At 37.7% G+C, this 26,129-nt stretch overlaps 1 protein-coding gene across 1 annotated transcript in view; it reads left to right on the forward strand.

The window, feature by feature from the left end:
• The window catches only part of LOC127452147 (serine/threonine-protein kinase/endoribonuclease IRE1-like), a 66,306-nt gene that overhangs the window by 17,263 nt on the left and 22,914 nt on the right, over nt 1-26,129 (forward strand). The window contains exons 3-15 of the mRNA XM_051717396.1: nt 3,865-3,898; nt 4,599-4,671; nt 4,945-5,017; nt 11,148-11,270; nt 11,661-11,762; nt 11,855-12,116; nt 18,910-18,988; nt 21,801-21,966; nt 22,183-22,298; nt 24,078-24,266; nt 24,384-24,642; nt 25,085-25,175; nt 25,273-25,462. Coding sequence (XP_051573356.1) covers nt 3,865-3,898; nt 4,599-4,671; nt 4,945-5,017; nt 11,148-11,270; nt 11,661-11,762; nt 11,855-12,116; nt 18,910-18,988; nt 21,801-21,966; nt 22,183-22,298; nt 24,078-24,266; nt 24,384-24,642; nt 25,085-25,175; nt 25,273-25,462 — 1,757 coding nt within the window. The remainder of the gene's footprint in view (nt 1-3,864; nt 3,899-4,598; nt 4,672-4,944; nt 5,018-11,147; nt 11,271-11,660; nt 11,763-11,854; nt 12,117-18,909; nt 18,989-21,800; nt 21,967-22,182; nt 22,299-24,077; nt 24,267-24,383; nt 24,643-25,084; nt 25,176-25,272; nt 25,463-26,129) is intronic.

Consider the following 26,129-nt stretch of genomic DNA (forward strand, 5'->3'; position numbering starts at 1 on the left):
GACCAATGAGCCAAATGTCTGAGACTGAATGCATAATAATAAAACAAAATCTTGGGTAGGCCTAGTCCACCTTTGTCAATCGGCCTATGTAACTTACTGAAATGTAATCTGGGATGTTTACCATTCCAAATGAAGGACTTCGCTATGCTATCAAATTGTTTGAAATAAGAGAGGTGGGCATCTACAGGGAGAGATTGTATCAGGTAGTTGAATTTTGGAATACAATTCATTTTAATATCATTAACCTTCCCAATCATCGATAAATGTAATGAAGCCCACTTGCCCACATTGCTCAAACCTTTTTATTAAGGGGTCAAATTGAACTCAAAATAACACAAATTTGCTGGGAAGAAAATACACAAATACTTAATGCCCTGTTTGGGCCACTGGAAGGCACCCTGGCTGAAAAGCAGTTACTGGGCAGTATGCTGTCAGATCCAGAGCTTTGGATTTAGACCAATTAAATCTGCATCCTGAGACTTAAGAATGAGAATTAATAATTCTGTGGAGGCAAGGCATAGATCTATTGGGGTCGGAGATGAATAATAAAATATAATCTGCGTAAAGCAAAAGCATATGCGCTACACCTCCCACCACCACCCCTGGAAAATTATCCTCCTTTCTTATCGCGGCTGCTAATGGTTCCAGGGCAAGACAGAACAATAATGGGGAAAGAGGGCAACCCTGCCGGGTGCCCCTATCCAGAGTAAAATAATCTGAAATTAATCCATTCATTTGTACCGCCACTACCGGGTGTCTATAAAGTAACTTAATCCATCCATTAAAAATATTCCCGTACATTTCCAAAATCTTAAAGATAATCCCATGGGGGGCCTGCGTAGCTCAGCGAGTAAAGACTCTGACTACCACCCCTGAAGTTGCAAGTTCGAATCCAATAAAATAACATATTTTAAGCAGCTCGTCAATGCTTTTAAAATAGAAAAACAATAAATAGGTGCTGTTTATTTGTTTTTCAGAGTTGCAGTCTGCTTTAGCAAAAGGGCCAGTTTAAGCTGACAACACTGCGTGGACCACAAGAGACTACAGATGCCTACATTTATAGATACATTATGCCTAAAAAGCCTTTTTAGCCCAATATTAACACAATTTTACTGAATTTTTATTTTGATATGTAGTTTTTAGTAAACTGTAAGAGACATGATGGGGGTGACTTGACTTAATGAAGTTTTTAACCACGATGCGAGCACCGTCTTGCCTGCACAAACACCACATGCGATTTTACCAGTTGTCAGGTCCCGTGCCATCAAAACTGCCTTGAAGTTTCTAGTACATTGGCTACATGCCTGTCTATGTGTTCGTCATGCCAGCCACCTCGGTATCGATGTTATACAGCAGTCTCCGTAGTAACATTTAAGCATATTGGTTGACTGAGTGTGCTGCTCTGCAGGTGTGCTGTTCCACAGCCTTCATCCTGTGGGTCCTCTTTCTATATTTTTTTTAATCATTTTGGGTAACACTCCTCATGTTTTCTGTCACAACCATTATATGTCAACTCTAAATTATAATTTTTTTCCGATAATTTCCCTGCATTTTAAGTAGGTCCTACTAGGAACACCAGAAAAACAAATAACTAGTGCAATGTAGAGAAAAAGAGAAAATCTCTTACTGCTCTTATTTCATTGTTATTCATTTTATTAATGACTGTTTCTACAATAAGGCTACAGCACATTGTTTTATATATTGATATTAATATTGATGTTTTAAATAATGATATTAATGATTTAATGTATTTCTGTTGTTGTTGGGATAAGAGATTAAAGATTTTGTTGACGAATCATTTTTATATTGGCAAAACTATGGTGTTCCTGAATGCTGGGATTTAATAATAATGACATGACACTCATTTTGGACTCATTAGATATTTTGTATGTGTACACTGGTGGCCAAAAGTTTGGAATAATGTACAGATTTTGGTGTTTCGGAAGGAAATTGGTACTTGAATTCACCAAAGTGGCATTCAACTGATCACAAAGTATAGTCAGGACATTACTGATGTAAAAAACAGCACCATCACTATTTGAAAAAAGTCATTTTTGATCAAATCTACACAGGCCCCATTTCCAGCAGCCATCACTCCAACACCTTATCCTTGAGTAATCATGCATAAATTGCTAATTTGGTACTAGAAAATCACTTGCCATTATATCAAACACAGCTGAAAGCTATTTGGTTCATTTAATGAAGCTTAACATTGTGTTTGTGTTTGTTTTTGAGTTGCCACAGAGGATTTTTTGATGAGAACTCTTTGAAGTAGTTTAAGCAGTTCTGAACATTTTTTTCAAATTGTAATAGTAATTTTTCACGTTATTATAATGTCCTGACTATACATTGTGATCAGTTGAATGCCACTTTGGTGAAAAAAAGTACCAATTTCTTTCCATAAGAGCAAAATCTACATTATTTCAAACTTTTGGCTGCCAGTGTATATACATTTTTTTTTTTTATTATTATTTGTTGAAAAATAAGCAGTGAATTTTTTTTTTATATTAATACCAAATCAGAGTCATGTGGTGTAACCAACATATAGGTAGCCATTTTGCTGTCATGTGACAAAAAAAAACAAAACAGAGAGGACCCCTTTTGACTCAAGTTGTTTTGTTTTTTTTTGTAAATCTTTTATCATATTATTACATATCAATATTTTGCCATTATGTAAAGGCACATTTTGTTCGGGTCATATGGAGTAATCCTGAGAAAACTTCTTGATATTCTTGACTTAAAAATTCATGAAATTTGTTAAAAATATTTTTAGGTGTAAGGTGTCCATTTTCAGTAGCAATTGGGTTAATAATAACAGTTAGAGATGGAGAGGATAAAGATACTGCAAAAAATAACAACAAATTTGAGAGATTATGGGGGGCCTGTGTTGCTCAGTGGTAAAGACGCTGGCTACCACCCCTGGAACTCGCTAGTTCAAATCCCAGGGTGTGCTGAGTGACTCCAGCCAGGTCTCCTAAGCAACCAAATTGGCCCGGTTGCTAGGGAGGATAGAGTCACACGGGGTAACCTCCTCATGATCGCTATAATGTGGTTCTCGCTCACAGTGGGGTGCGTGGTGAGTTGTGCGTGGATGGCGTGAAGCCTCCACATGCGCTATATCTCCGCGGTAACGCACTCAACAAGCCATGTGATGAGATGTGTGGAGGTTTGAGACGCGGAGGCAACTGAGATTCGTCCTCAGCCTCCCGGATTGAGTCACTACGCCACCACGAGTACCTAGAGCACATTGGGAATTGGGCATTCCAAATTGGGAGAAAAAGGGAGAAAATCCAAAAAAAAATAAAAAATACAAATTGAGAGATTATGCACATACTGTAAGTATAGCCATAAGACTTAATATGTGTGTTAACGTGATTTTAGTGTGAAAAAAAACAAAAAATGCTTAATGACCCTTTCCAATTTTTTTACTTTGTTGCCATGATGGCGTAACACTGTAAAACGTAAAACAACCATAAAAAAAACATTAAAACAACTTTACAGCTCAAATAATGCACAAGTTTTAACTGAAGACTTAATGTAAGTGCTTTTATAAAATTATAAGCTTCACATATCTGCCTTTAAACTCTCAAAAAATTGGCCTCATTCACTTCCATTGTAAGTGCCTCAGTGTAACCTAGATTTTATTTATTTATTTTATTTTTATCAACATTAAGCCATAACTGCTGTCAACTGAGTTGACTTGTATTGAACCCATAATATTGCTTATAATCCTTGTGTCCATTAGCTCCCGGTTTGATGGCCAGCTCATCTTCTTTGTCTTGTCTTTATGTTTGCTCAAGCCTTCATTTGCCTGTGATAGTGTTCTTAACTCTTAACGGAAACACTTTGTCATTCCTGACACAGATCCTGTTTTGCAAGTCCCGACACACGTGTCTGAGTGAGTATTTTACTGTTTACACGAGTGTTTGTGTACGTTTTGTACCTGTAGAAAGTCAAACAACAGGAACTGTGCAAATTGCTGAGTGAGCACGATTCTTCCTGTTCATATCACTCGCTGAATAGTTGACTCAAAAATGAAATTGTCATCATTTTATTCACATTCCATACCCATAAGACTTTCTTTCTTCTGTGCAACACTAAAGGAGATGTTTTGAAGAATATCCTGGCTGCAAAATGACCAAAAAGAGCACTATAAAAGTAGTCCATACAACTAGTGTGCTATATTTCAAGTGTTCTCAAGTAACACAATAGCTTTGCGTAAGGAACATACCAAAATTTAATTTGTTATTCATTGATTATCGCCTGCACTTTGTATATTATGCTTACACAATGCTTATATGACTTCAGAAGACTTGGAATATAGCGCACAGCTCATTTAGACTATCATACTTTATGGTGCTTTTTTTTCTTTTTGGACCCTGATCAATGTGGTTGCTATGAACGTGTTTCTTTTTGTTTTTTTTGGAAAAGAGTTGCGTAAAGATTCTTCAAAATTTCTCCTTTTGTGTTCCACGATGACATCAAATAAGATTGGAAGGACATGAGGGGAGTAAATGACAATTGTTGTTTTTTTTGGGGGTGAACACTTCATTAATAAAGCTAAAAACTGTATTAATGTCTGGCTTTTATTTTGACAGGCCAGCGTTTCTCCCGGACCCTCATGACGGAAGTCTGTACACTCTTGGAGGGAAAAACAATGAGGGGCTGACGGTGAGATCAAGAGCATGGTCGTTTTTAATTCTCATGATCTGCTTCCTCTTTCTCTGCAAGCTAGCAGTGATATTTTTAGTAACAATGGTGTTAGATATCAGGTTGTAGTGAAACATTGACCTCATGTGAGGTCATTGGAAGTACATGTCCACATTTTACTGTGGTCTAAATTAGAATGGCAAGCAGTAGCAGAGAAAACACTGGATGATTTGGCTGTTTTCACTAAAAGAAAACATTTTGATGATGTAGTAACATGATTTGGGGTTTTTACAGAAACTGCCGTTCACTATACCTGAGCTGGTGCAAGCTTCACCTTGTCGCAGTTCTGATGGCATCTTATACATGGGTAAGAGACTCAATTTAGAGACCTGTTTTTTTTGTTTTTGTTTTTTTATCAATTGTTATTTAACAGCCCAAAAGAAATGTGAAGCTTGTACACACAATTGAAATAAATAAAATCCCATTTAACCCCAAGACTCTTTAAATTTAAAGTGTCTACTCATTAACCTCATCATAATTTTTTTTTTTTCTGTCTAGGAGCTTGAGCATATCAAAACATTGTTTTTTAAATCTTATCTCACAATGTTTATCATCGTACAGCTGACCCTCACACTCCTGTTCAATTCTGTTTAAAGTCAGCGTCATTCTTGAAGTACCTTTTATAACACACATGGGTTATTCCATTTCATATCAACCAAATTTCTGAAACTTCACCAAAATTATTGATGCAATATGTTTGGACATCACTGATTATGATTTTAAGAAAAGCGGTCAACATATCAAAATAGACCTTTGTCTCAGACTGTGATGATGCATTTCCACCTTATTTAGCAGCGTAAATCTCGCAATTTTTTTAAATATTTTTTTTTTAATATTGAGCGTACATTTATAACATTATGCTTATTGTTATATTACCCTGGAATTATAGTTTAAAAAAACTAATTACCACAGCTGTGAGTGTTTTTTGATTACAGCTGCTTAGAGAGTGACAGTAAATTTGGCATCTTCTCCCATCTGACTGTCTTAATCTACCGCTCTCTATTTTTTTTTTTTCTCTTCTGGAAAGTCATTCAAACGTAATAGTGGATTTTTTTTTTTGGTCTTGGAGCAAATGGGTAAGTTAAAATAATATTTGCTGTGATCTCCCATTCACTCCCATTCACCACTGTCGAAGTTTACCCTGCAATCATTTACTTCTGCGTTCCAAAACCCTGAGTGTGAAAAAGGTCTTTTGGGTATCATTTGAATCCGTATGCCCCAAGTAATCTAAAGACACCAGTATCATAATTTTAAGCCAAACTATTCAGAAAGTATAAGTAAAAATAGCAGTTTTTCATATCTCTCAACCTCTAGGTGGCGCTGTGCAAAAACTGCTCAGATACCCTCAGGACATGATGGCTATGACATATACCAAGTTTCGTGTCAATACGCTGAAGCATTACCAAGATTACCAGAGCTTTACAACCTCTATGGCGAGCGCGCCGTTGAATTCGTTAAAGCGTTATATGCGCACGGTTGGGTCTTTCCAAAACATTTTTATACATTTTTGCCTGGAGTGTCCCTAGATGATACATGCCAAATTTCGTGCAAATCGGACATACGGCCTAGGAGGAGCTTTGAAAAAGTGGGCTTTTTAGGAAAATTCAAAATGAAGGAAAATCTACTGTGTTACCGTTTGAACCGCCATGTACCGCTGTATGATTCAGAAGTTATGAGCAAAAGACATGAGTGCAAATTTGAACAGTTGGTGGCACTAGAGGGTTTGAGATAGAGGCTCTAAATTTGCCACGAGGAATGTTCAAACTCTCCCCTACTAGTGTGCCAAATTTCACAACTTTTTACCATACGGATCTATGGGCTACCATAGACACCAGGTCAGAGGAAGAAGAACACTAACAGATACAAAAGGGGCTATTGATGATCAAAGCCAAAATATTAAATACCATGAATTAATATTTACTGAATACTGAGTTTACTGAAAATGTAAATTTTCCCCTATGATTTTGGAAAATAACCATAGAAAGGTGTCAGCATTATTTTATTTTTACACCGAGATCTGTAGGTCTGCTACTAAAATTAGTAGACTTCAACACCTCTTGTTGCATTATATGCCAATGGTTTGAGTCCAAAAATTGGAAAACACTTTTTTTTGTGTTGTTGGAGTGCCCATAACTCCAGAAGTATTAAAAAATCTTAATATCCTTTTAGATTCTGGTTCAGAACAAACTTTCCTTTTTGCATATTAATTTTTAAGGCCCTATATGGTTACATCCCAGAGATATGGGGTTCTCAGTGTGGCTCAATGCAAAAATGGTTAAAGTTTTAGCCATTTTCAATGGTCGAAAACCAAATGTGGGTCACATGGTATGAAGGTAGTTTTTCTAAAGCAGTGGTTCCCAACCCTGTTCCTGGAGGCCCCCCAACACTACACATTTTGGATATCTCCCCAATTAAACACACCTGATTCATCTCATCAGCTCGTTAGTGGAGACTCCAAGACCTGAATTGGGTGTGTCAGAAAAGGGAGATATACAAAATATGCAATGTTGGGGGGCCTCCAGGAACAGGGTAGGGAGCTGCTGGTCTAAATGATACTTCTGGAGTTATAGGCACTCAAACATAAAAATAAATAAAAGTGTATAAAAGTTTTTGTATTCAACCCCCTCACACTCCCTGTCAGACACACAGTCATGATGTCTAGTCTGTGGTGACTGTACTGACACGCTCCTAACGGCAGCTGTGTGGGTGGGCATTGTGGGGTTGTTTTGTAATTTCAATGCAAACACTAAAAGAAGATGCCCATACCACTCCTAGTCTTTAACCATCAGGGGGGCATAATCACAAGGCATAGCTACATCTATAATGACACCCGCCCTGCCCAGGGAAGTAGGCTAATTAGTGATTAAATCAATCTACAGACCTGAGTTAATAATGAATTAATCCCATTACACGTTAATCCCTCTTAACGAGACTTCTCAACGGTTAAGCATTAGCATTTAAATTGTTCTTTGCACTAAATCATACTGTGTTGAATATGATGATGTAAGCCACAGGAAATGACCTGTTTGATTGAAAACCACACTCGTTTCCCAGTGTAAACATGTAGTGTGTTTGTAGTGATATGCGGGTGTCTTTTTACACACACGAGAGCACATTTTCCCATTCGACATCAGTTGTCTTTGGAATTTACGGGTATAAAGAGCAAAATGCATCGTTGGGAGTCCACATGGGTAAACAACAAGCACAAGGGTTAAAAAGACATTTCACTGATACATTGTGTTCCTGCAAAGAACATTTCATTAATTTTAAATCATTCTTTTTTTGGTGACATTACAATTGTACAAAGAATGTTTTCTACCAATTCTCACTACAATAGTTCAAAAAAGTCTCATTCTCGGGTAACACTTTACAATAAGATTCCATTTGTTAAAATTAGTTAACAACATTAGTTAACATGAACTAACAATGAACAATACTTATTAACCATTTATTAATCTTAGTTAATATTAAGTTCAACATATAGTAATACTTTTTTAAAGTGCACCTATTATCATTTTTAAACGTGCCTAATTTTGTTTTAAAGGTCTCATACTATAGATTTACATGCATCCAAGGTCAAAAAACACTTTAATTTGCTCATAATTTAAATTGCAGCATTACCTTTTTTCCCAGTGTCAAAAACGTCTCCTTCAATGATCCGTTCTAAAGGATTCATTCTAAACTCCTCCTTTCAGAGAGCCTACTCTGCTCTGATTGGTCAGATGTCCCAGTCTGTTGTGATTGGTCTACCGCTTACAGCGCGTGTTGGAAAGGAAACATGTACATTTATGCATTTGGCAGACGCTTTTATCCAAAGCGACTTACAGTGAACTTATTACAGGGACAATCCCCCTGGAGCAACCTGGAGTTAAGTGCCTTACTCAAGGACACAATGGTGGTGGCTTTGGGGATCGAACCAGCAACCTTCTAATTTCCAGTTGTGTGCTTTCGCCCACTATGCCACCACCACTCACTGCGGTGGAAACGCCCACTACCATATCCGAGTTTCAGCACCGTCTGAAAAAACAATTTTTAACGCTCAAATTTAAAAGCTCTCCACTCACACATACTATGGACTAATTTCAAAAAATGTGTCCCAAATAAAAAAATGTAATAAAAAAAAAAAACTCTAATTATTCATAAATAATATTGTATGTTTATGATTTTTTGTTTTTGTTTTTTTTGTCCTAACTTTGTAAACATGTAATTCTGGTTCTGTTCACTCTACCTCACTTTGAAAAGTCTCATTCCACTAGGTGGTGGAAAGCACTAGAAAAAAAAAAAATTCTCTCACATTCCATCATAATATACAGATCTGAAATGTAGGTGGCGCTTTAATGCATTATTCAGTCTAATTTTCAGTTCAAGCACCGCCTCAATCAGGTGTCATTATGATGATATAAAACATTTTATCATCAGTAGTCGAAAACATATTTTCTGATTATTTGATTAGCATGCTTTTCCTGCTGGATGGCATATTTTGTTCTTGACATCTAAGATATAACATTGGATTATTCAGCCAAGCAACCTTACAGACAAATTAAAAATGACTCAAGTTTTAGAGAACTTCCTAAGGTAAAAGCAGATATAATGTTTTTAGCTATTTGGGGCTTATAGCTGCAGTTATCGGAGTATAAAAGAGAAGTTTGTATTTGATAACTCATATTTCACTTTGTGATTCTTCTGAAAAACCTTTCAAAATGTGGTGTTAGGGCAACAAAATATCCATTTGGGTGCTATGTGAATGACTTTTATTTTCATATAAATATTTCTACCCCATCACCTCGAGGGTGCTAATTTTCAACGTGAATGTTTTGAGGCCTTATTTTGTTATTTTAAGTAACATAAATGCAGAACTGATTGTTGTGCTGCCTTTAAATTATGCTGATTTTTAAAAAGAAACATTATATTACTGTTTTACAGTAATGATAATCATATTAGAATCACCATTGAGAATAATGGAAATTACAAAACACGAAGCAATGTTAACTTAATTGAAAAACATTCGAAGGCAACATGGTTTTTATGACGTTTTTATTTTTTTTTGTAGCAAAATATTGAAATGCTGCTGTTTTTGATTTTAATTTCAATTGGGGTGTTTCTAGTTTTGTTAGTTATATAAACAGTGTTCAATTTAAATGCCATCAACTAGGGGTGGACGATATGACCTAAATCTTATATCATGATATGAGTTATTTTTGATAGCGTTAACGATATATATTACAATATAGGTAATATTTTGTACAAAAATCAAACTGGTTTATTTATTAAATAACAATATTATTATGCCTATTTTTGAGTAATCCAGTCAGTGAATACGAAGAAATACGTAATGAATGAAAACTACTAACTCTTAACTCATTTTTATTTTGAAATTGACAAACATCGTCAAAGAAAAAACTCAGTTTGGTTTTGAATCAACCTTACCATAACACAAAATTATGCCACATTTCAGTCTAATGTTTCTGACTAGTATTATTATTATTATTATTATAAACTTTCCTCAAGAAACTCAACATCATCTCAAACAATGCAACAAAGGAAATAATACATAAGAATAAAAATATACAATGGAAATAAACTCGTCATTAGCTTCTTAATGTTTTAAGTAATCTCTATAGAGAATATGAATATCTGAAGGCAAACATGGGCGGTTTGTTTCCTAATAGCTAACATTATTCAAACAGATTTTTTTATTAAGGGTGAAGATGTGTAGTTTAAAAAAACCACCAGACACATAATTGTTGGTGCATGGCACATTGTTCTTCCTCCATAGTGCTTTAAGTAAAAAAAAACAAAAAAAAAAACTCTTTAGAATTACAATGGGTCACGTAAGTTTTGTGGTTTGTGCCGCAATATCGAATGAAACCAGATTGAATAGCGTTAGTGATCCTGCTCTGCACTCTTGTCTCTGGAGCACAATTATCGGGAAGTCTGCTGGACTCGCCCACACCTTCATCCTCCAGAGAGAGCACGCACAACATTCATGTAAATCAAAGCTGCGCATGTCAAATGAGAAGCATATTTAGAATGTAAGATGACTTGTTTTTTCTCCACAATCTCCTCCTCATCTTTTCATTCACAGAGATTTGAGGAACCAGCAGCCGCTCCGCCTTCCTCTTCCATTTCTTCGACAGAATGTGTACCGCATATGTGTTACATGAATAGAATGCTGTGCACATTCTGTAACCGCAAAAGAGGCTATTTTCCAAAATGTATACCGGTTGTCAAATTTCTACCAATTTATCGTGTCTACCAGTATATCGCCCACCCTTACTGTCACCCTAATTGAGATCCTGTTGTTTGTGTGCTACATAAATACAGCTCTTGACTGCAAAATATATTAAAATGTCTAAGACTTTGACAGTCTGAAGTAGCTTAGTTCAGAGTAGCTTCCCCAACACTGATACCGAGTCATCATCTATGTTTGTTTGTAGGTAAGAAACAGGATGTGTGGTATGTGGTGGATCTGTTGACTGGAGAGAAGCAGCAAACATTGACCTCCTCCTACGCTGAGATGCTCTGCCCATCATCCTCTCTACTCTACTTCGGCCGCACAGGTAACACCAACACCTGTACCTAGAGTTCTGACCTTAGATCTGAAATGCCCTCTGAATTAAGAATGACAGTACTGTAACTGAAGACGCTGGGGCTCATGGAAATTAGCTTAAAGCTCTTGGATGGAAATTTATTGCAAAAAGTTTGGCACTATTACGACCAAGACATTTCCGGGGTTATTTTTTGAACCTGTGCCATTTGTGCTACAAATACAAATTATACCTCAAACCCAACACCAGCATCATGATAGCAAATTTTGCACGGGAAAGCACAACTTACATTTTATACAAAGTTTAAAAGTCTTATAAAAGTGAATATCATCAAAACTTGTGGTTGATGTCATGAAGTTTTATCAGTTGTGTATTTCATCTATTGGTCTTGATGTTTCTCAGAGTACACAATCACCATGTACGACACCAAGAGCCGAGAGCTGCGCTGGAATGCCACTTACTCTGATTACGCCTTCACCCTGCCTGACGATGACACCAAATACAGTGAGGCGTCATCCACATTTTCCATTTTCAACATGCATCTTCCATCCTTTTCAAAAGCACTTATATATAACATTATTTTGTGTGTTTGGCAGATATGGCTCATTTTGTTTCAAACAGTGATGGTCTGGTGGTGACGGTGGACAGTGAGTCTGGTGACGTGCAGTGGGTGCAGAACTACGACTCTCCTGTGGTTGCCATCTATATCTGGCAGCGCGAGGGACTGCGCAAGGTCCCGCACACTAATGTCGCCGTGGAAACATTGCGTTATCTCACCTTCATGTCAGGAGAGGTGGGCCGCATAACACAATGGAAGTATCCGTTTCCCAGAGAGAAGAAAACCAAAGATAAGCTGATGTAAGCACTACCGCACACAAGACGCCCAGTACCTAATAATGTTTATTTATTAATTTTATTTATATATTTATTTTAACTTTTTCATCCAATTTGGAAAGCCCAATTCCCAGTGCGCTTTTAAGTCCTCGTGGTCGCGTAGTGATTTGCCTAAATCTGGGTAGCGGAGGATGAATCCCAGTTGCCTCCGCGTCTGAGACCATCAACCTGCGCATCTTATCACGTGGCTTGTTGGGCGCATTGCCACAGAGACATAGCACGTGTGGAGGCTTCACACCATCCACCGCGGCATCCGCGCCCAACTCACCACGCGCCCCACCGAGAACGAACCACATTATAGCGACCACGAGGAAGTTACCCCATGTGACTCTACCCTCCCTAGCAACCGGGCCAATTTGGTCGCTTAGGAGACCTGGCTGGAGTCACTCAGCACGCCCTGGGTTTCAAACTAGCGAACTAGCGAACTCCAGGGGTGGTAGCCAACGTCTTTTACCACTGAGCTACCCTTTATTACTTTATAATAGGTGTCTCTAACTACTTATACTTGAGCATTTGATACAATGTACTTATTTGTTGCATTGTACTTACATTTAGAGTACCTGCATTTAATTACTTCTGTAGTTACACTGTTAAAATAACCCATAACCTTAACACTAACCCTAACCCTACCACTTCCCCTAAACCTACCCGTACCTAGGGTGACCAGATTCCAGCTTGTGGAAAACGGGACAGCCCCCTCCGAGCAAAAATGAAATAGACGTATCCTTACCTAGGCGCAGATCAATGCGAAGTATAGAATGCATCCATATCTGTAACTGTTGTCACCTTGTACTTTTCGCTGGCAGCACTTTTTTTCAGTGTGCACTTGTCTTTCAAGAGTTTATCGTAAAATGCAGAGCAGTCCAGTCCAAAATTAAGATGAAAAGCTTTGCCTTCATGACTGTTACACTGAGTCGAGATTTATCTGGTGTCCATGCTGCATTCATTAATGAGAACACATGCTCCACAGATGCAGATGTCACAGGCAGGCATAAAACAAACTCCACGACCTTGGCTAAGACTCCAAAGTTGATTGTCTTGCTCTCCAGCTCATGAAAACGTCTGTCCATCTATCAGACATGACCGTATTGTTCATGTTCCACTCAGTGATGCGACGAGTGACAATGTTTTTCGCCCAAGCCCACTCATCAAAGAGCATGGTTTCATCAATCAAACTGAGAGCAGGGATTCTGGAGTAGAAGTGTTCGAGGCTGCTCTGAATGTCTTTCCACTCTGGGATGTCTCTCAGAAGGGCCCACTCAAGTTTTTCTGTGTTCTCCATTGAGCGGCTCCAATTTTGGAGGTAATCCACAGATGCTAAATAAAAGTTTCTCACTACACAAAAGAAATCATCCGCTCGAGGTTATGAATGATTCCTCCAGCCTGGCCTGCAAGACTTTTCTCAGGTCATGAATGTGCAAAGCTATGGCCGTGCACAATAGAATGATAAGCAAAAAGTCCTTCACTTGCGTGCACCTTGTCAGATTTGGAACTTTGCTTCACAGAAAAAAATCGCTAACACTTGGTGTGGCATACTTACTTTAAGCAGCATCCACATGCTTTTTTTTGTATGAACGTGCTGCTCGATGTCGGTGCAGCCTCCATGGGCGATGGAAAAGTGGGCTCCACAAATCTCACACCTCACATTACTAGGCTCTGTCTGTGACTCCTTTTTTAGAAATTTTAACTCTTTTTTTTTTTTTTTTTTTTTTTGAAGATCCTCATTGAATGTACATGCACGCTTCCTTGACATTTTTCCAGCCGCAATTTCATCTGTGCTCTTTCAAACTGACTCTTCAATCAGTTCACTAACTGGATGTCTATTGATAGGGGATTGTGATTGGATAGTTTAACCAGTCATGTGCTTCAAATAACATGGTTTTATTGGTTTTACATACATGGCTACCTTTGATTATTATTAGGGATGGACCGATACCACTTTTTCTCTACCGATCCGATTTCGATACCGGAAATCTCAGTATCGGCCGATACCCATCCCAGTCCGATACCAGTGTTGTTTTTTTGCATAATCAGTTTAGAATATCTTTACTTTATTGTGTGGAACTAATTTGGAGTACGCTTTAATATGTAAAGAAACATAAACCTCTAACTACACATTATTTCAATATAAATGTATAGCTTATTAAGAAACACTTTATTATTAACTAGTATACTGGATAATGTAGCAGCAAAATTAACAGTAATTCCAGTCTTCAAGTCTTCAGTAGAAAAGAAACCAGAGTTTTATTTATTTTTTTTTTTTTTTTTTTTTTTAAATATCTTTCAACTTGCATCTGGACAATTCAGATCTCTTTTTTTGTTCAATTTAGTTGTAAGACATCAGTCCAATTTTCATTCACACAGTTATTTTTTGGATCCCATTCAACTTAAATATTGTTATAAATTGTAAACTAATACTAATGATGACAATAATAATAATTATAATAATAATAAATTGTTATTAATATTATTGAAATTTTAAATACAGCAGTAATATATTTAAATCGTGCACTTTTTAAACCCTCACGCTTTTTTGACATTCTAAACTCTCCTGGAAGTCCTGTATGTGTCTGTTTGTAGGCAAGTTCACAGTAGTTTAATTTGCTTCTTATTCAAATTCTGGTAAAATGCTAAATTTATATTATAAGTGAACGGAACTATTGAGCATCTACATCTGAGATGCTGTTCTTGAGTAGTGCTCCAATATTGCGCACCGCAGTGAAGGCTAAAAATAGCCGCGAGTGCATCACCATTGCGAGAGCATTCACTAACACGCTGGTGCTGCGCATACTATATATTTACTTACTAAACACAGCCTTTTGTGATTCACAGAGCTATCGCACATCTTCAAGTGGCTTTGAAATAAATGCACGAGTCATATGAACTGCTTTAATGGTGTTTTTATGGTTCTTTTGCTTGACAGTAACGAACATGACTAACACACAGTATCGGATTTGGATCGGGCTCGTCGGACCGATACCTGATCCGTCTAAAAGCTTCAGTGTCGGAGCCGATACCGATCCAGGTATCAGATAGGTGCATCCCTAATTAGTACACTCACGTGACTGAGAAAGCCGCATAGGTGATAGAGAAATTTTAGGAGAGGCGGAATACAGGACAAAACACGATTTTCGGGAATAAGTCGGGACACTAGAAAAAGTGCTTAAATACGGGACTGTGCTGGGAAAAACTGGACGTCTGGCCACCCTACCCGTACCTCAACCTCAGGAGCAGCTTATGTGAATCTTGTGAGAATTTTGCAGAACAACATGTAGCTACACAGTAAGTACATTGTATTGTATTTATTTTAATGTTAGTACATAGTAGTTGAAGACATCAAATATAAAGTGGAACCGAAAAAAAAATAGCAAATTATTTGCATAAAGAAATTGAACCCTTTTTTTAGGACCATTTGAAGGGTTGTCCAAATGTTTAACCCTTTAAGCTCAGATGGTCCTGTGAGAAAAAAAAATAATCATCAAAATATCAATATCTACAGTCTTGACCAACACAAAATAGGTATCGTTTCAGGCTTAGAAGGTCTACTTTCCAATGCATGTAGGCGTTATGACCAAAACTGAACAAGTTCTTTGAAATTTGCTGACAGATCAGAAGTGTTCCATTTTGATAATTTATTTTTTTAAAAATTGCACGATACATACAGTTGAAGTCAGAAGTTTACATACACCTTAGCCAAATACATTTAAACTCAGTTTTTCACAATTCCTGACATTTAATCATAGAAAACATTCCCTGTCTTAGGTGAGTTAGGATCACTACTTTATTTTAAGAATGTGAAATGTCAGAATAATAGTAGAGAGAATTATTTATTTCAGATTGTATTTCTTTCATCACATTCCTAGTGGGTCAGAAGTTTACATGCACTTTGTTAGTATTTGGTAGCATTGCCTTTAAATTATTTAACTTGGTCAAACGTTTTTGGAAGCTTTCCACAAGTTACGCGCAATAAGTTGCTGGAATTTTGGCCCATTCCTCCAGACAGAACTGGTATAACTGAGTCAGGTTTGTAGGCCTCCTTGCTCGCACACGCTTTCTATCAGATTGAGGCAGGGCTTTGTGATGGCCACTCCCATACCTTGACTTTGTTGTCCTTAAGCCATTTTGCCACAACTTTGGAGGTATGCTTGGGGTCATTTTCCATTTTGAAGACCCATTTGCGACCGAGCTTTAACTTCCTGGCTGATGTCTTATGATGTTGCCTCAATACATCCACATCATTTTCCTTCCTCGTGATGCCATCTATTTTGTGAAGTGCACCAGTCCCTCCTGCAGCAAAGAAGCTTTTCCTCGATCCTGACTAGTCTCCCAGTTCCTGCCGCTGAAAAACATCCCCACAGCATGATGCTGCCACCCCCTTGCTTCACGGTTGGGATGGTGTTCTTTGGCTTGCAAGCCTCACCCTTTTTCCTCTAAATATAACAATGGTCATTATAGCCAAACAGTTCAATTTTTGTTTCATCAGACCTGAGGGCATTTCTCCAAAAAGTAAGATCTTTGTCCCATCCCCATGTGCACTTGCAAACTGTAGTCTGGCTTTTTATGGCGGTTTTGGAGCAGTGGCTTCTTCCTTGCTGAGCAGCCTTTCGGGTTATGTTGATATAGGACTTGTTTTACTGTGGATATAGATACTTGTCTACATGTTTCCTCCAGCATATTCACAAGGTCCTTTGCTGTTGTTCTGGGATTGATTTGCACTTTTCGCACCAAACTACGTTCATCTCTAGGAGCAGAATGCATTTCCTTCCTGAGCAGTATGATGGCTGCGTGTACATGACACAAACACAATGATGCAGACTCATTGAGTCAAAAGGCACTCATTCTGTGAAATCTTATTACTAAAATCATGTCTTCATGCTGTGCAAACCTTTAGTCATTGTTTTGTTTGCATGGATAATTAGTTCTTATTTACAATTATTATGTTGTAATGCTATAACTTTGATTGCTTTGTCGAATCAACATAAAATTGTTCTCATATACAGTTAACATGACTGGGAACAAAACAACAGCAGTTTTCTGGATCCACCTTATTTACACCCAGAGATATATAATGTCAAATAAGAAAAAAAAATAATACTAATTTTTTTCAGCAATTTCTTAGGCTGACAGTCTCAGAATGTATCATTATCTATATCATTAAACAATTTTTAAGGTTCTCTTTACAATGATACCAAACACTTGACCATTCTTATTTTTTTATTTCTTTGTATTTTTTTATTTATTTATTTATTTATTTATTTTTTGTCGAGTTATAAGCCTTTCATTTTGTGTATGCCACTGAAACAGGAAGTCTTTAAAAACACCTTCAGAACTTAAAGGGTTAACTTTCAAGGTTGTTTGTGATTCCTAGTTTTTTTTCAACGGTGACTAATTAGATTCTCATTACTGTAATATAGTCATATTTTACTATATTTTATTTACTCTGTTAAAAATACTGTAATGTAATGTTTTTTTAATTGGCATAAATTTAAAGGCAGCACAACAAATACTACCATGAATAATACTAAAGAATTATATTTAAAAAAAAATCACATTACAAAGAATTGAGAGAATGAGAATTGAAATAGCTTTGTAACATGCTTTGTAAAATTGTAATAATAATGTCACAATGCAAAAAATCTTAGTTCAACAAAAATGAAAATTGTGTTGTCATTAACTTCGGGTTTAAAACACCATGACAGTGGGTAAATGAATTTAAAACAATTTGGTGACCCATACCTTGAACACATTTTTGGTTTCATTATAGTTGTACAAAGCATATTTTCTACCATTTCTCATTACTATAGTCTAAAAAAGATGGATTTTCATTACTGTAATGCTGGGGGGGAAAAAACTATATATATATATATATATAGTACAATTGTTCATTGTTAGTTCACTTTGGTTCATAGTTCATTAAATAATGTTAACATCTACAACTTTTAAATGTATCATTGTATTAACTGTAATTGTTTTGCTGCCATTAAATTGTGCTGATTAAAAAAAAAAAAAAAAAAAAAAATGATACTAGTACATTTTGAGTAAACTATTACTATATTACAGTAATGACAATCTAATTAGAATCACCATTGAGAATAATAATGGGAATTACAAAAACTGAATTGCTTTCAATGCCTAATTGTCATGAAAATAATGTCACAAAAAACAAACAAACAAAAAAATTCAGTGGACTTAAATATAGGCTTTGTTTGCTTTATGTAAAATATCATTTCTTATTCTTTTGATTTTGAGGTGAAATATGACATGGACATGTTTTCATGAAATTCACCTTTATATGCATATGATTTATCTTGACATCTGAGCACTGCATGTTTCATCTCCAGTGTGAAAGCCACATCCTGTTTGGTTTTCCTTTAAGTGTGGGGAAGAAATAATTCTACAGAGATGCATTTTCTGTTCAGATTCACTCCCTAACGCTTACCAGCTTTGAGCTGAAATTCTCTGTTGTGTCATGATGTTTAAGCCGATCACTTTATTTACTAAACTAACTGCAGTAAGATCAAACTCCACATATAACTGTAGATATCTCAACACTCGTGTCGTTATCTTCATCCAAAAGACTTTTAGAGTGCAAATCACTTTTATTATTATCTGAATATATAATGATCAGCCATCAAATGCAACATATACCTGGATCTGTTTATATGCTGGAATATTAACAATTCCTTGGCAAGCTAAAGTACGTAACTTTAAAAACAAAATGTGCGTAATGTGCTGTTTGTGGCTGTTATTCCTGCAGGTCCACTCTGTATGTTGGGAAACACTCCTCTGGCCTGTACGCTTCTCCCTCACTGGTGCATGATGGAGTTACTGTTGTGGTAAGTGATATTTCACCTTTAAAACATGATTTCTCATACTTCTCCAAGACCTCTAAAGTCATTTTAGCTTTGGAAGGTCTGAAGTCCCATTTATCAAGTCAAGTCAACCTTTACTTATAGAGCACATTTAAAAACAACAGAAGTTGACCCAAAGTGCTTTACAGATCAAACAAATAAATAAATAATGACAGTGATATAAAAACAGATTGATATAAAGTTAAATATAAAATATAATAAAATAAATAAAAACCTTTAAATTCAGCATCATGTATTTATCCATTTCAAACTATTCAAGGATCTATGAAAAAGCTACAGAATAAATGTATGTTTTCAAAGAAGATTTAAAAATGGCTAATGATGAAGCTGACCTCACATGGAAAGAGAGACAATTCCATAGATTAGGACCTATCACAGAAAAGGCACGGTCACCCTTAGATCTATAGCGGCAACGAGGAACCCTCAATAGAAGTTGATCAGAAGACCTGAGCGCTCTGGTGGGGGAGTAAGGCAGGAGAAGGTCACTGATATATTGGGGCGTGAGACCAGATAGTGCCTTGTAGACAAAAATCAGAATTTAAAATCGACCCTGAATTTCACAGGAAGTCAGGGTAGAGATGCTAAAATGGGAAATGTGATCCTGACGCTGTTAAAAGCCTAGCTGCTGCGTTTTGGGGGATACCGCAGTTTGGGGGAGACCAATGTACAATGAGTTACAGTAGTCTAACTTTGATGTAATAAGTGAGTGGATCACAATTTCCAGGTCTTTATGTGAGAGAAAATGTTTTATTTTAGCAATAGATCTCAGGTGGAAAAAACTACTCTTGACAACAGCACTGATCTGCTTATTGAAAAGTAATGAGGAGTCTAAAATTACTCCATGACTCCTTACATGACTTTGTACATTTGACGAAAGAGGACCTAACTGGGCAACCAGGCCAGGTAAGGAGGACATGGATGAACCTAAAATCAGAAATTTTATTGTAAAAAAATGTTTGCCAGCCAATGTTTAATATCTGCAATTTAGGGTGTTCTCAAATGGACAATTCTTGTCTACACTCACTGGGAAATAAAATTGTGAATCGTCAGCATAACAGTGATAAAATGTGCTGTACTTCTGAAAAATAGAGCTCAGAGGAAGCATATACAGGGAAAATAACAAGGGTCCTAAAATCGACCCTTGAGGGACACCACACTGTAATTTGAGCCGACGTAGAAGAAAAATTACCTAAATTTACAGAGAACGTCCTTTCTTTTAGATAGGAGGAAAACCACTGGAGGGCCATACCCTGGATGCCAATCATACACTCAAGACGATTGAGAAGAATATTTATGGTCTCAGGTAGACTATAGTTTCGCATAGTCATTTGACTATCAGCCTAAAGTAAAGAACTGCCCACTTAGACAGCAAGAGACTATCTGGCAGACCTATTAAGCAAACAGCCATAGATTTTTTTGTTGTTGTTGTTTGTTTTCTTTTTTGTTTTTTCATTTTTTTTTCATTTTATGTGTTGATGAGCTGTAGGTTTATTTGAAATCATATGTATAAACCTGAGGCCATGTCCACTCTTAATTCTTTTTAGTTTGAAAATGCATTAATTTTGCTACGTTTTGTCCTTCCGTCCACACTGAGAGAGCGTTTTTGTCCAGTGAAAACAGCTTTTCGAAAACACTCTCCCAAGTGCATAAATTTGAAAACTATTTCTTCGTCTTGTAGTGTGGACAGGGAAAATGGAGATATTCGAAAACGATAACTTATTAGTTGTCGCGATCATTCAACCCAAAAAAATCAAGATGGCGGCCCATGTTGTAGAGGTGTTTTTGTGTCTGATATCCACTTTGACAGCATTGTTAAAGGTAAATGTTACTTTGTACAACATTCACATTGCCTTCCTTCAAAGGTGACGGGAAGTTTATTCGATATTGCTTTCCGACAGCAGAACATGAGGACAATTGCGTTTCAGGCTATACATGGAAATGACGCAGGGCCATGGTTCTTAAATTTTTTCGCATGCGCTGTAACGGGATTTAAGCATTTTCAGATGTTTCAGTGTGGACGAGCACATTTTGGAAAACGTTTTATCTGGATGAAACTAGTTTACATGCTACTAAGTGTTTCAAACAAAACTCTTGAGCTGTGTTCCCACACTTCTGATGTTGCTCCCGCACAAACAGAAAAAAGACCTAGAGATTTATACAGTCAGTGTTTCAGTCATGATCAGATGTTTTAGCTAGAGTCCATACAAATGTATATTTATTTATTTAATTTTTAGTATGGAGCTTTAATAAATCTTGGAAACAGGTGGAAATACTCACTGGCTAATTTGTGAAAGGAAGCATTACTGTATTTCCCACGAGGTGCGTGCGCTCTTGGTAAATGCAGCTGTGCGGGTGAGCGGTCAAATGAGGTCTAAACTCCTGAAAATTAATAGTACAGTCTATCATAGCAGAGGTAGTACTGTCAACCTCCTCTGTATGCACGCATGGTCAAATTAAGTATACTTTGACTAAGCGTTTGCATCAAAACCGAAGTATACTTTGGGCTTCAATGATGCCTAATATGCCTACCGCTCTCTATTATTTCATCATATTAACCAAACATCATTAATTATTAGTGCTCTTAGTTTACACTTAGCTCTTTTATTATTATGACTGTTTTCTTAAATAATAATAAAAAATTAAAAAAACATGAAGCAATGTTAACTTAATCGAGAAACATTTGAAGGCAACATATATTTGCATGCCATTACGCAATTAAGGAATTCTAAAAATTCAGTTGTGCATGCACGCTCATGATGACTTGTATGTGTCTCAGCCTCGGGGCAGGACGTTTCCAATGCTGGAAGGGCCCAGTAACCAGGAGTGGAGTATGAAGGAGGATCAGGAGTGTGTGATCACTCCCAGCACCACAGTGAAGTTCAGTGGCGCTTTGAAGGAGAGGAACCGCATCAACATCATGAGGAATTCGCTGCTGCTCATCGGTACTGCAGCACGCCACTCTCAGTCACAAATGAGCCAATGCTGCCCCCTAGTGCAGACACATTTATAGCAGTAGTGTTACAGCATCCAACGTCTTATATAGTTTCACTCTGTCACTCTAACCAAGTTGTATTTTTCTTTACATTCTTCAAAAATGCCATTTTTACATTTATTTAAAAGTTTCATTTTCACTCAGCATCAGTGTTTCTCTTGTGTAGGTCACCATGAGACGCCGCCTGATGCTCATAAGACAATTCTGGAGAAGTTTCCAGAGAGCTTCCCCCGCCAGCCCAGCAACGTCATTCCCCCCACCACAGAGAAGACAATTGAAGAGGTGAGAGTACCGATCCTTGCTTGTTTGTCATTTCCAATGTAGTCTGATGATGACCATCTTCTCCTTTATTTATGAATCTTTAGATGGCTGTACAGTACAATCCTTGATGTACAGATTTGGATGCATGCAGGGCATATGAATGTATGGTGGTTCAGATTTAGCTTTGTGCCTAGAGTCGATAGAGCATCATGGCTTTGATGGTCACCCAAGCAAAATTTCAGGCCACCAAAGCAAATTGATTTATATTCTCACGATCAGAGCTAAAAATTGTGCTTGGTAACTATAGGCCTATTTCCAAATTGCCTTTCATTTCAAAGCTCTTCGAGAGAGTTTGAATTTTGAATTCATTTGAATTCTTTTAATATTTTACAAAGTATGTTACCCTCTTTTATTGTATTTTTTTTATTTATTTTTTTATTAGAAATTCAATTTGAAGTGATCTCTCAGCATGGCTATCATGTTTGTTCTCTCTTCAAAGTGCCCTTTGGAGGCTGATTTATTGGTACACTGGTACATTTATCAGAACCCTTCTACATAGTGGAGCCTACAAGCTTAGCATAAAATAGCAAAACAGAGACATACTCCCTGCGTCCGAAAGCTGTTTAGTTTTGCAAGAGGCAGTATAAATAGAATTCAGACATACTAACATCCGGGAACGTACGCATGGTCCCGTGTCCAGAATATATGACGTGACGGCAACAACCGTGAAAATAATCCATTAAAGTTCGGTTAAACAAGCGCCATTTAAGCACAATGAGCAATGTTCTTTCTGTATACAGCACTAACTGTTGAAAACAGCCTTCCGCTCATGGTTCTCCTCCATTTGTTTTAAATCCAACATTTGAGCTTGACGTCTCCTCAGCTCCCTGTGCATTGTGGGATAGGAAAGTGTTTAACCTAGCCACAATTCGGATTCCCGCTGGAAGTAGTGGGTCATCCGGGCATTTCTCGCTTACTGTCTTATGAATACTATGGATTTGGACATACTACTCCACTGGCATACTGTTTTTGGCATACTATATAGTAGGGAAGTATGGATATTTGGACGCAAGGTATGTCTATACACGGTCCTGTAGACATTCTATGAGTAGTACACTGGCGAGGAATCGAGGCTGTTTTTTTTAATGGATGTCTATGGAGGAGATGCTTCAGTTTGCTAAATAAACTGCTTTTGTGAGGAAACGGCTCATCACTTAATACATTTACCACCTGTCCGCTAGTCTACAGCATGTTTTACTTGAAACAATACTTTTGGAATGAACTACAATAAAATAGTTCTTTTGTAAGAGAAGTCACGGACAATTTTGCGACAGGTAAGTGACAGTTTACGGTTCTCTCTATTTGTTTGTATGGTATCTGCAAACGGTGACTTACTGTAGTAACACGCTAGTTGACCGTTACGCTCTCTCCTTTGGTAAAAGCACGGAGGTTGTTATCTCTGTATAGAAGGTTTGTGCATTTATGTTCTTGTTGCTCTTCTCTGCTTTGTGTTGTGTTCGAATTCCAGATTAAATACAAGTCACACAGTGCATGCGCGTAACACAGAGGCCAGTTGTGTTCCAATGAATATGTATTCATGCTGGATGAAGCCGAGCTACAATTGTATTAGCTAGGTCTGTTAGTTCGATTTTGCCAAAACTGGACTGGTTCGATTTCATTTGGACTAAAGCGTTTACATGACATTTTAAAAAGATTAATTATTGCTTTAGTCCGACCGAAATCGAACTTTTAAAGTGCATGTAAATGCACTCAGAGTGTGTGTGTTGTGCTGTGTTACAGAAGGTGAATGAGAGTGGAATGGAGGACAGCAGTGCACTGCCTCCACCCGTCTCCTCTCTGCAGGAGAAACCCGGCCGCCCTCCTCGTGTAGAGACTCCTGTGGACTCTATGCTGAAGGACATGGCCACTATCATCTTCTGCACCTTCCTGCTGACCGGATGGTTGGCATTCATCATCACCTACCCAAAGGTAAACTGGCTTTGACGAGATCTGAGGTCACCATCTCTACTAGAGTACGGCTGTGACTGGAACAGAATACTGTCATGTTCAAATGGTTGAGTATTGTGTTGTTATGTTTGTGTTCAGAGTGTTCATAAGCAACAGCAGCTGCAGCACCAGCGGTTTCAGCAGCAGATGGAGGAGAAACTGCAGCTCCTGCAGCAGCAGCAGCTCATCTTTCACCCACCTGCAGACCTGCCGCCTGATGCTGACTTCCTGGAGGTGGCCCACACACGGTCGGAAAGCTCCGCACACAGCAGCCCTAACGTCACCCCACGGGCGTCAAACCACTCCAACATGTCCCTGTCTGAGATGGCAAATTCAGCCAATGAGCACGAGGACACAGGTGAGACCAGCAGGAGCTTTATTCTCCTACTAATTTACTATAACTTTGGCTGTACAGTTAGTGTTTCTTCAACTATGGGCACTTTTGGCCCTGTGGATTTAAATAGACTCCCAAAAAAACACACTTTTCACACTCTCGCTAGTTTTACATTTGTATACAAAGGATGTCCAAAAGTGAATATATAGGAGAATTGCCTTTTTTTTTTACAAATGCAAATTCCACCACATCTCAAATCATCATTCATTTATTACGGCCTAAATTCTTGGTTGTTGTGGAAATTAAGTCATAACTAAAATTTGACAAATCTTTGTCGCACAATAAATATTGAAATGATTGAAAAGACAAGTGCTGGAAGTTGAAGAAACACCAAATTGCTATCAGTAAAGTCAGTCTTTCTGGACTGTCCTTCTGTTGTTCGACTGTTTTTGTACTTTGTTTCCAGAAGAAGAGTTCAACATTGTCCGAGTTGGAAACATTACATTCAACCCCAGAGATGTTCTGGGTCATGGTGCGGAGGGAACGATCGTCTACAGGCAAGAGACAAAGAGTGAAATTTGCCATCTCAGGCATTATTTGTAGTGTGATTATTTGTGCAGATCCAGTCTATAATCTTTGTTCATTTATTTTCAGGGGTCAGTTTGATAACCGTTCAGTGGCTGTGAAGAGAATTCTCCCGGAATGCTTTAGTTTTGCGGACCGAGAGGTTCAGTTGCTGCGTGAGTCGGATGAGCATCCCAACGTGATTCGTTACTTCTGTACGGAGAGAGATCGGCAGTTTCAGTACATCGCCATAGAGCTCTGCAGCGCCACGCTACAGGAGGTATGACAGACAACACAACCTGATGTTTGATAACGGTCTCATCATTTTAACCCAATATTCACAAATTAAAAATTACAATAAAAATCTATTTCAATCTTAGCACTGGATTTTTATTTAAAAAATGGAAAAAAATCTATCTTATATCCCCAAATCACCCAAAAATGAAAATTCTGTCATCATTTACTAGGGATGTGTGGCGATACAAAAAAAAAAAAAAAAAAAAGTCTGTACCGGCCCTTTTACATTGCTGCGACCGAATTGGAAGAGAGGAACAATTAAAATGGAAATGGAGGAAAAGGGATATAATGTGGAGGAGTTGTAGAGTGAGGAGAGAGAGATAGAAGTGCACATTAGCAGAAAGTGGGATACGCTGCTGGAACGCCAGATGCTGCCTCATTTGCTAGATTCACGCTGTGCTCTGACTGGTGCGATCGCCAAAGTGAGTGATGTACTGCGTGCCGCACTTTCGGCCTGCCGGCTGCAATGCGTTTCAAGTGAAAAAAGTATCGCCTGTTCCTGGTATTTGCCTCAAGTCTGCCACCCTCTATCCACAAGCTGAAGCTCTCAAAATCCTTCACCCGGTCATTAACGATCCGCGGCTCACACACATTCAGCCACATACACTCATCCATGCACGCACATGTCCCTGAGCGAACAAAACACTTTG

Source organism: Myxocyprinus asiaticus, chromosome 14 (assembly GCF_019703515.2).
Source record: "Myxocyprinus asiaticus isolate MX2 ecotype Aquarium Trade chromosome 14, UBuf_Myxa_2, whole genome shotgun sequence".
Classification (NCBI taxonomy): Eukaryota; Metazoa; Chordata; class Actinopteri; order Cypriniformes; family Catostomidae; genus Myxocyprinus; species Myxocyprinus asiaticus.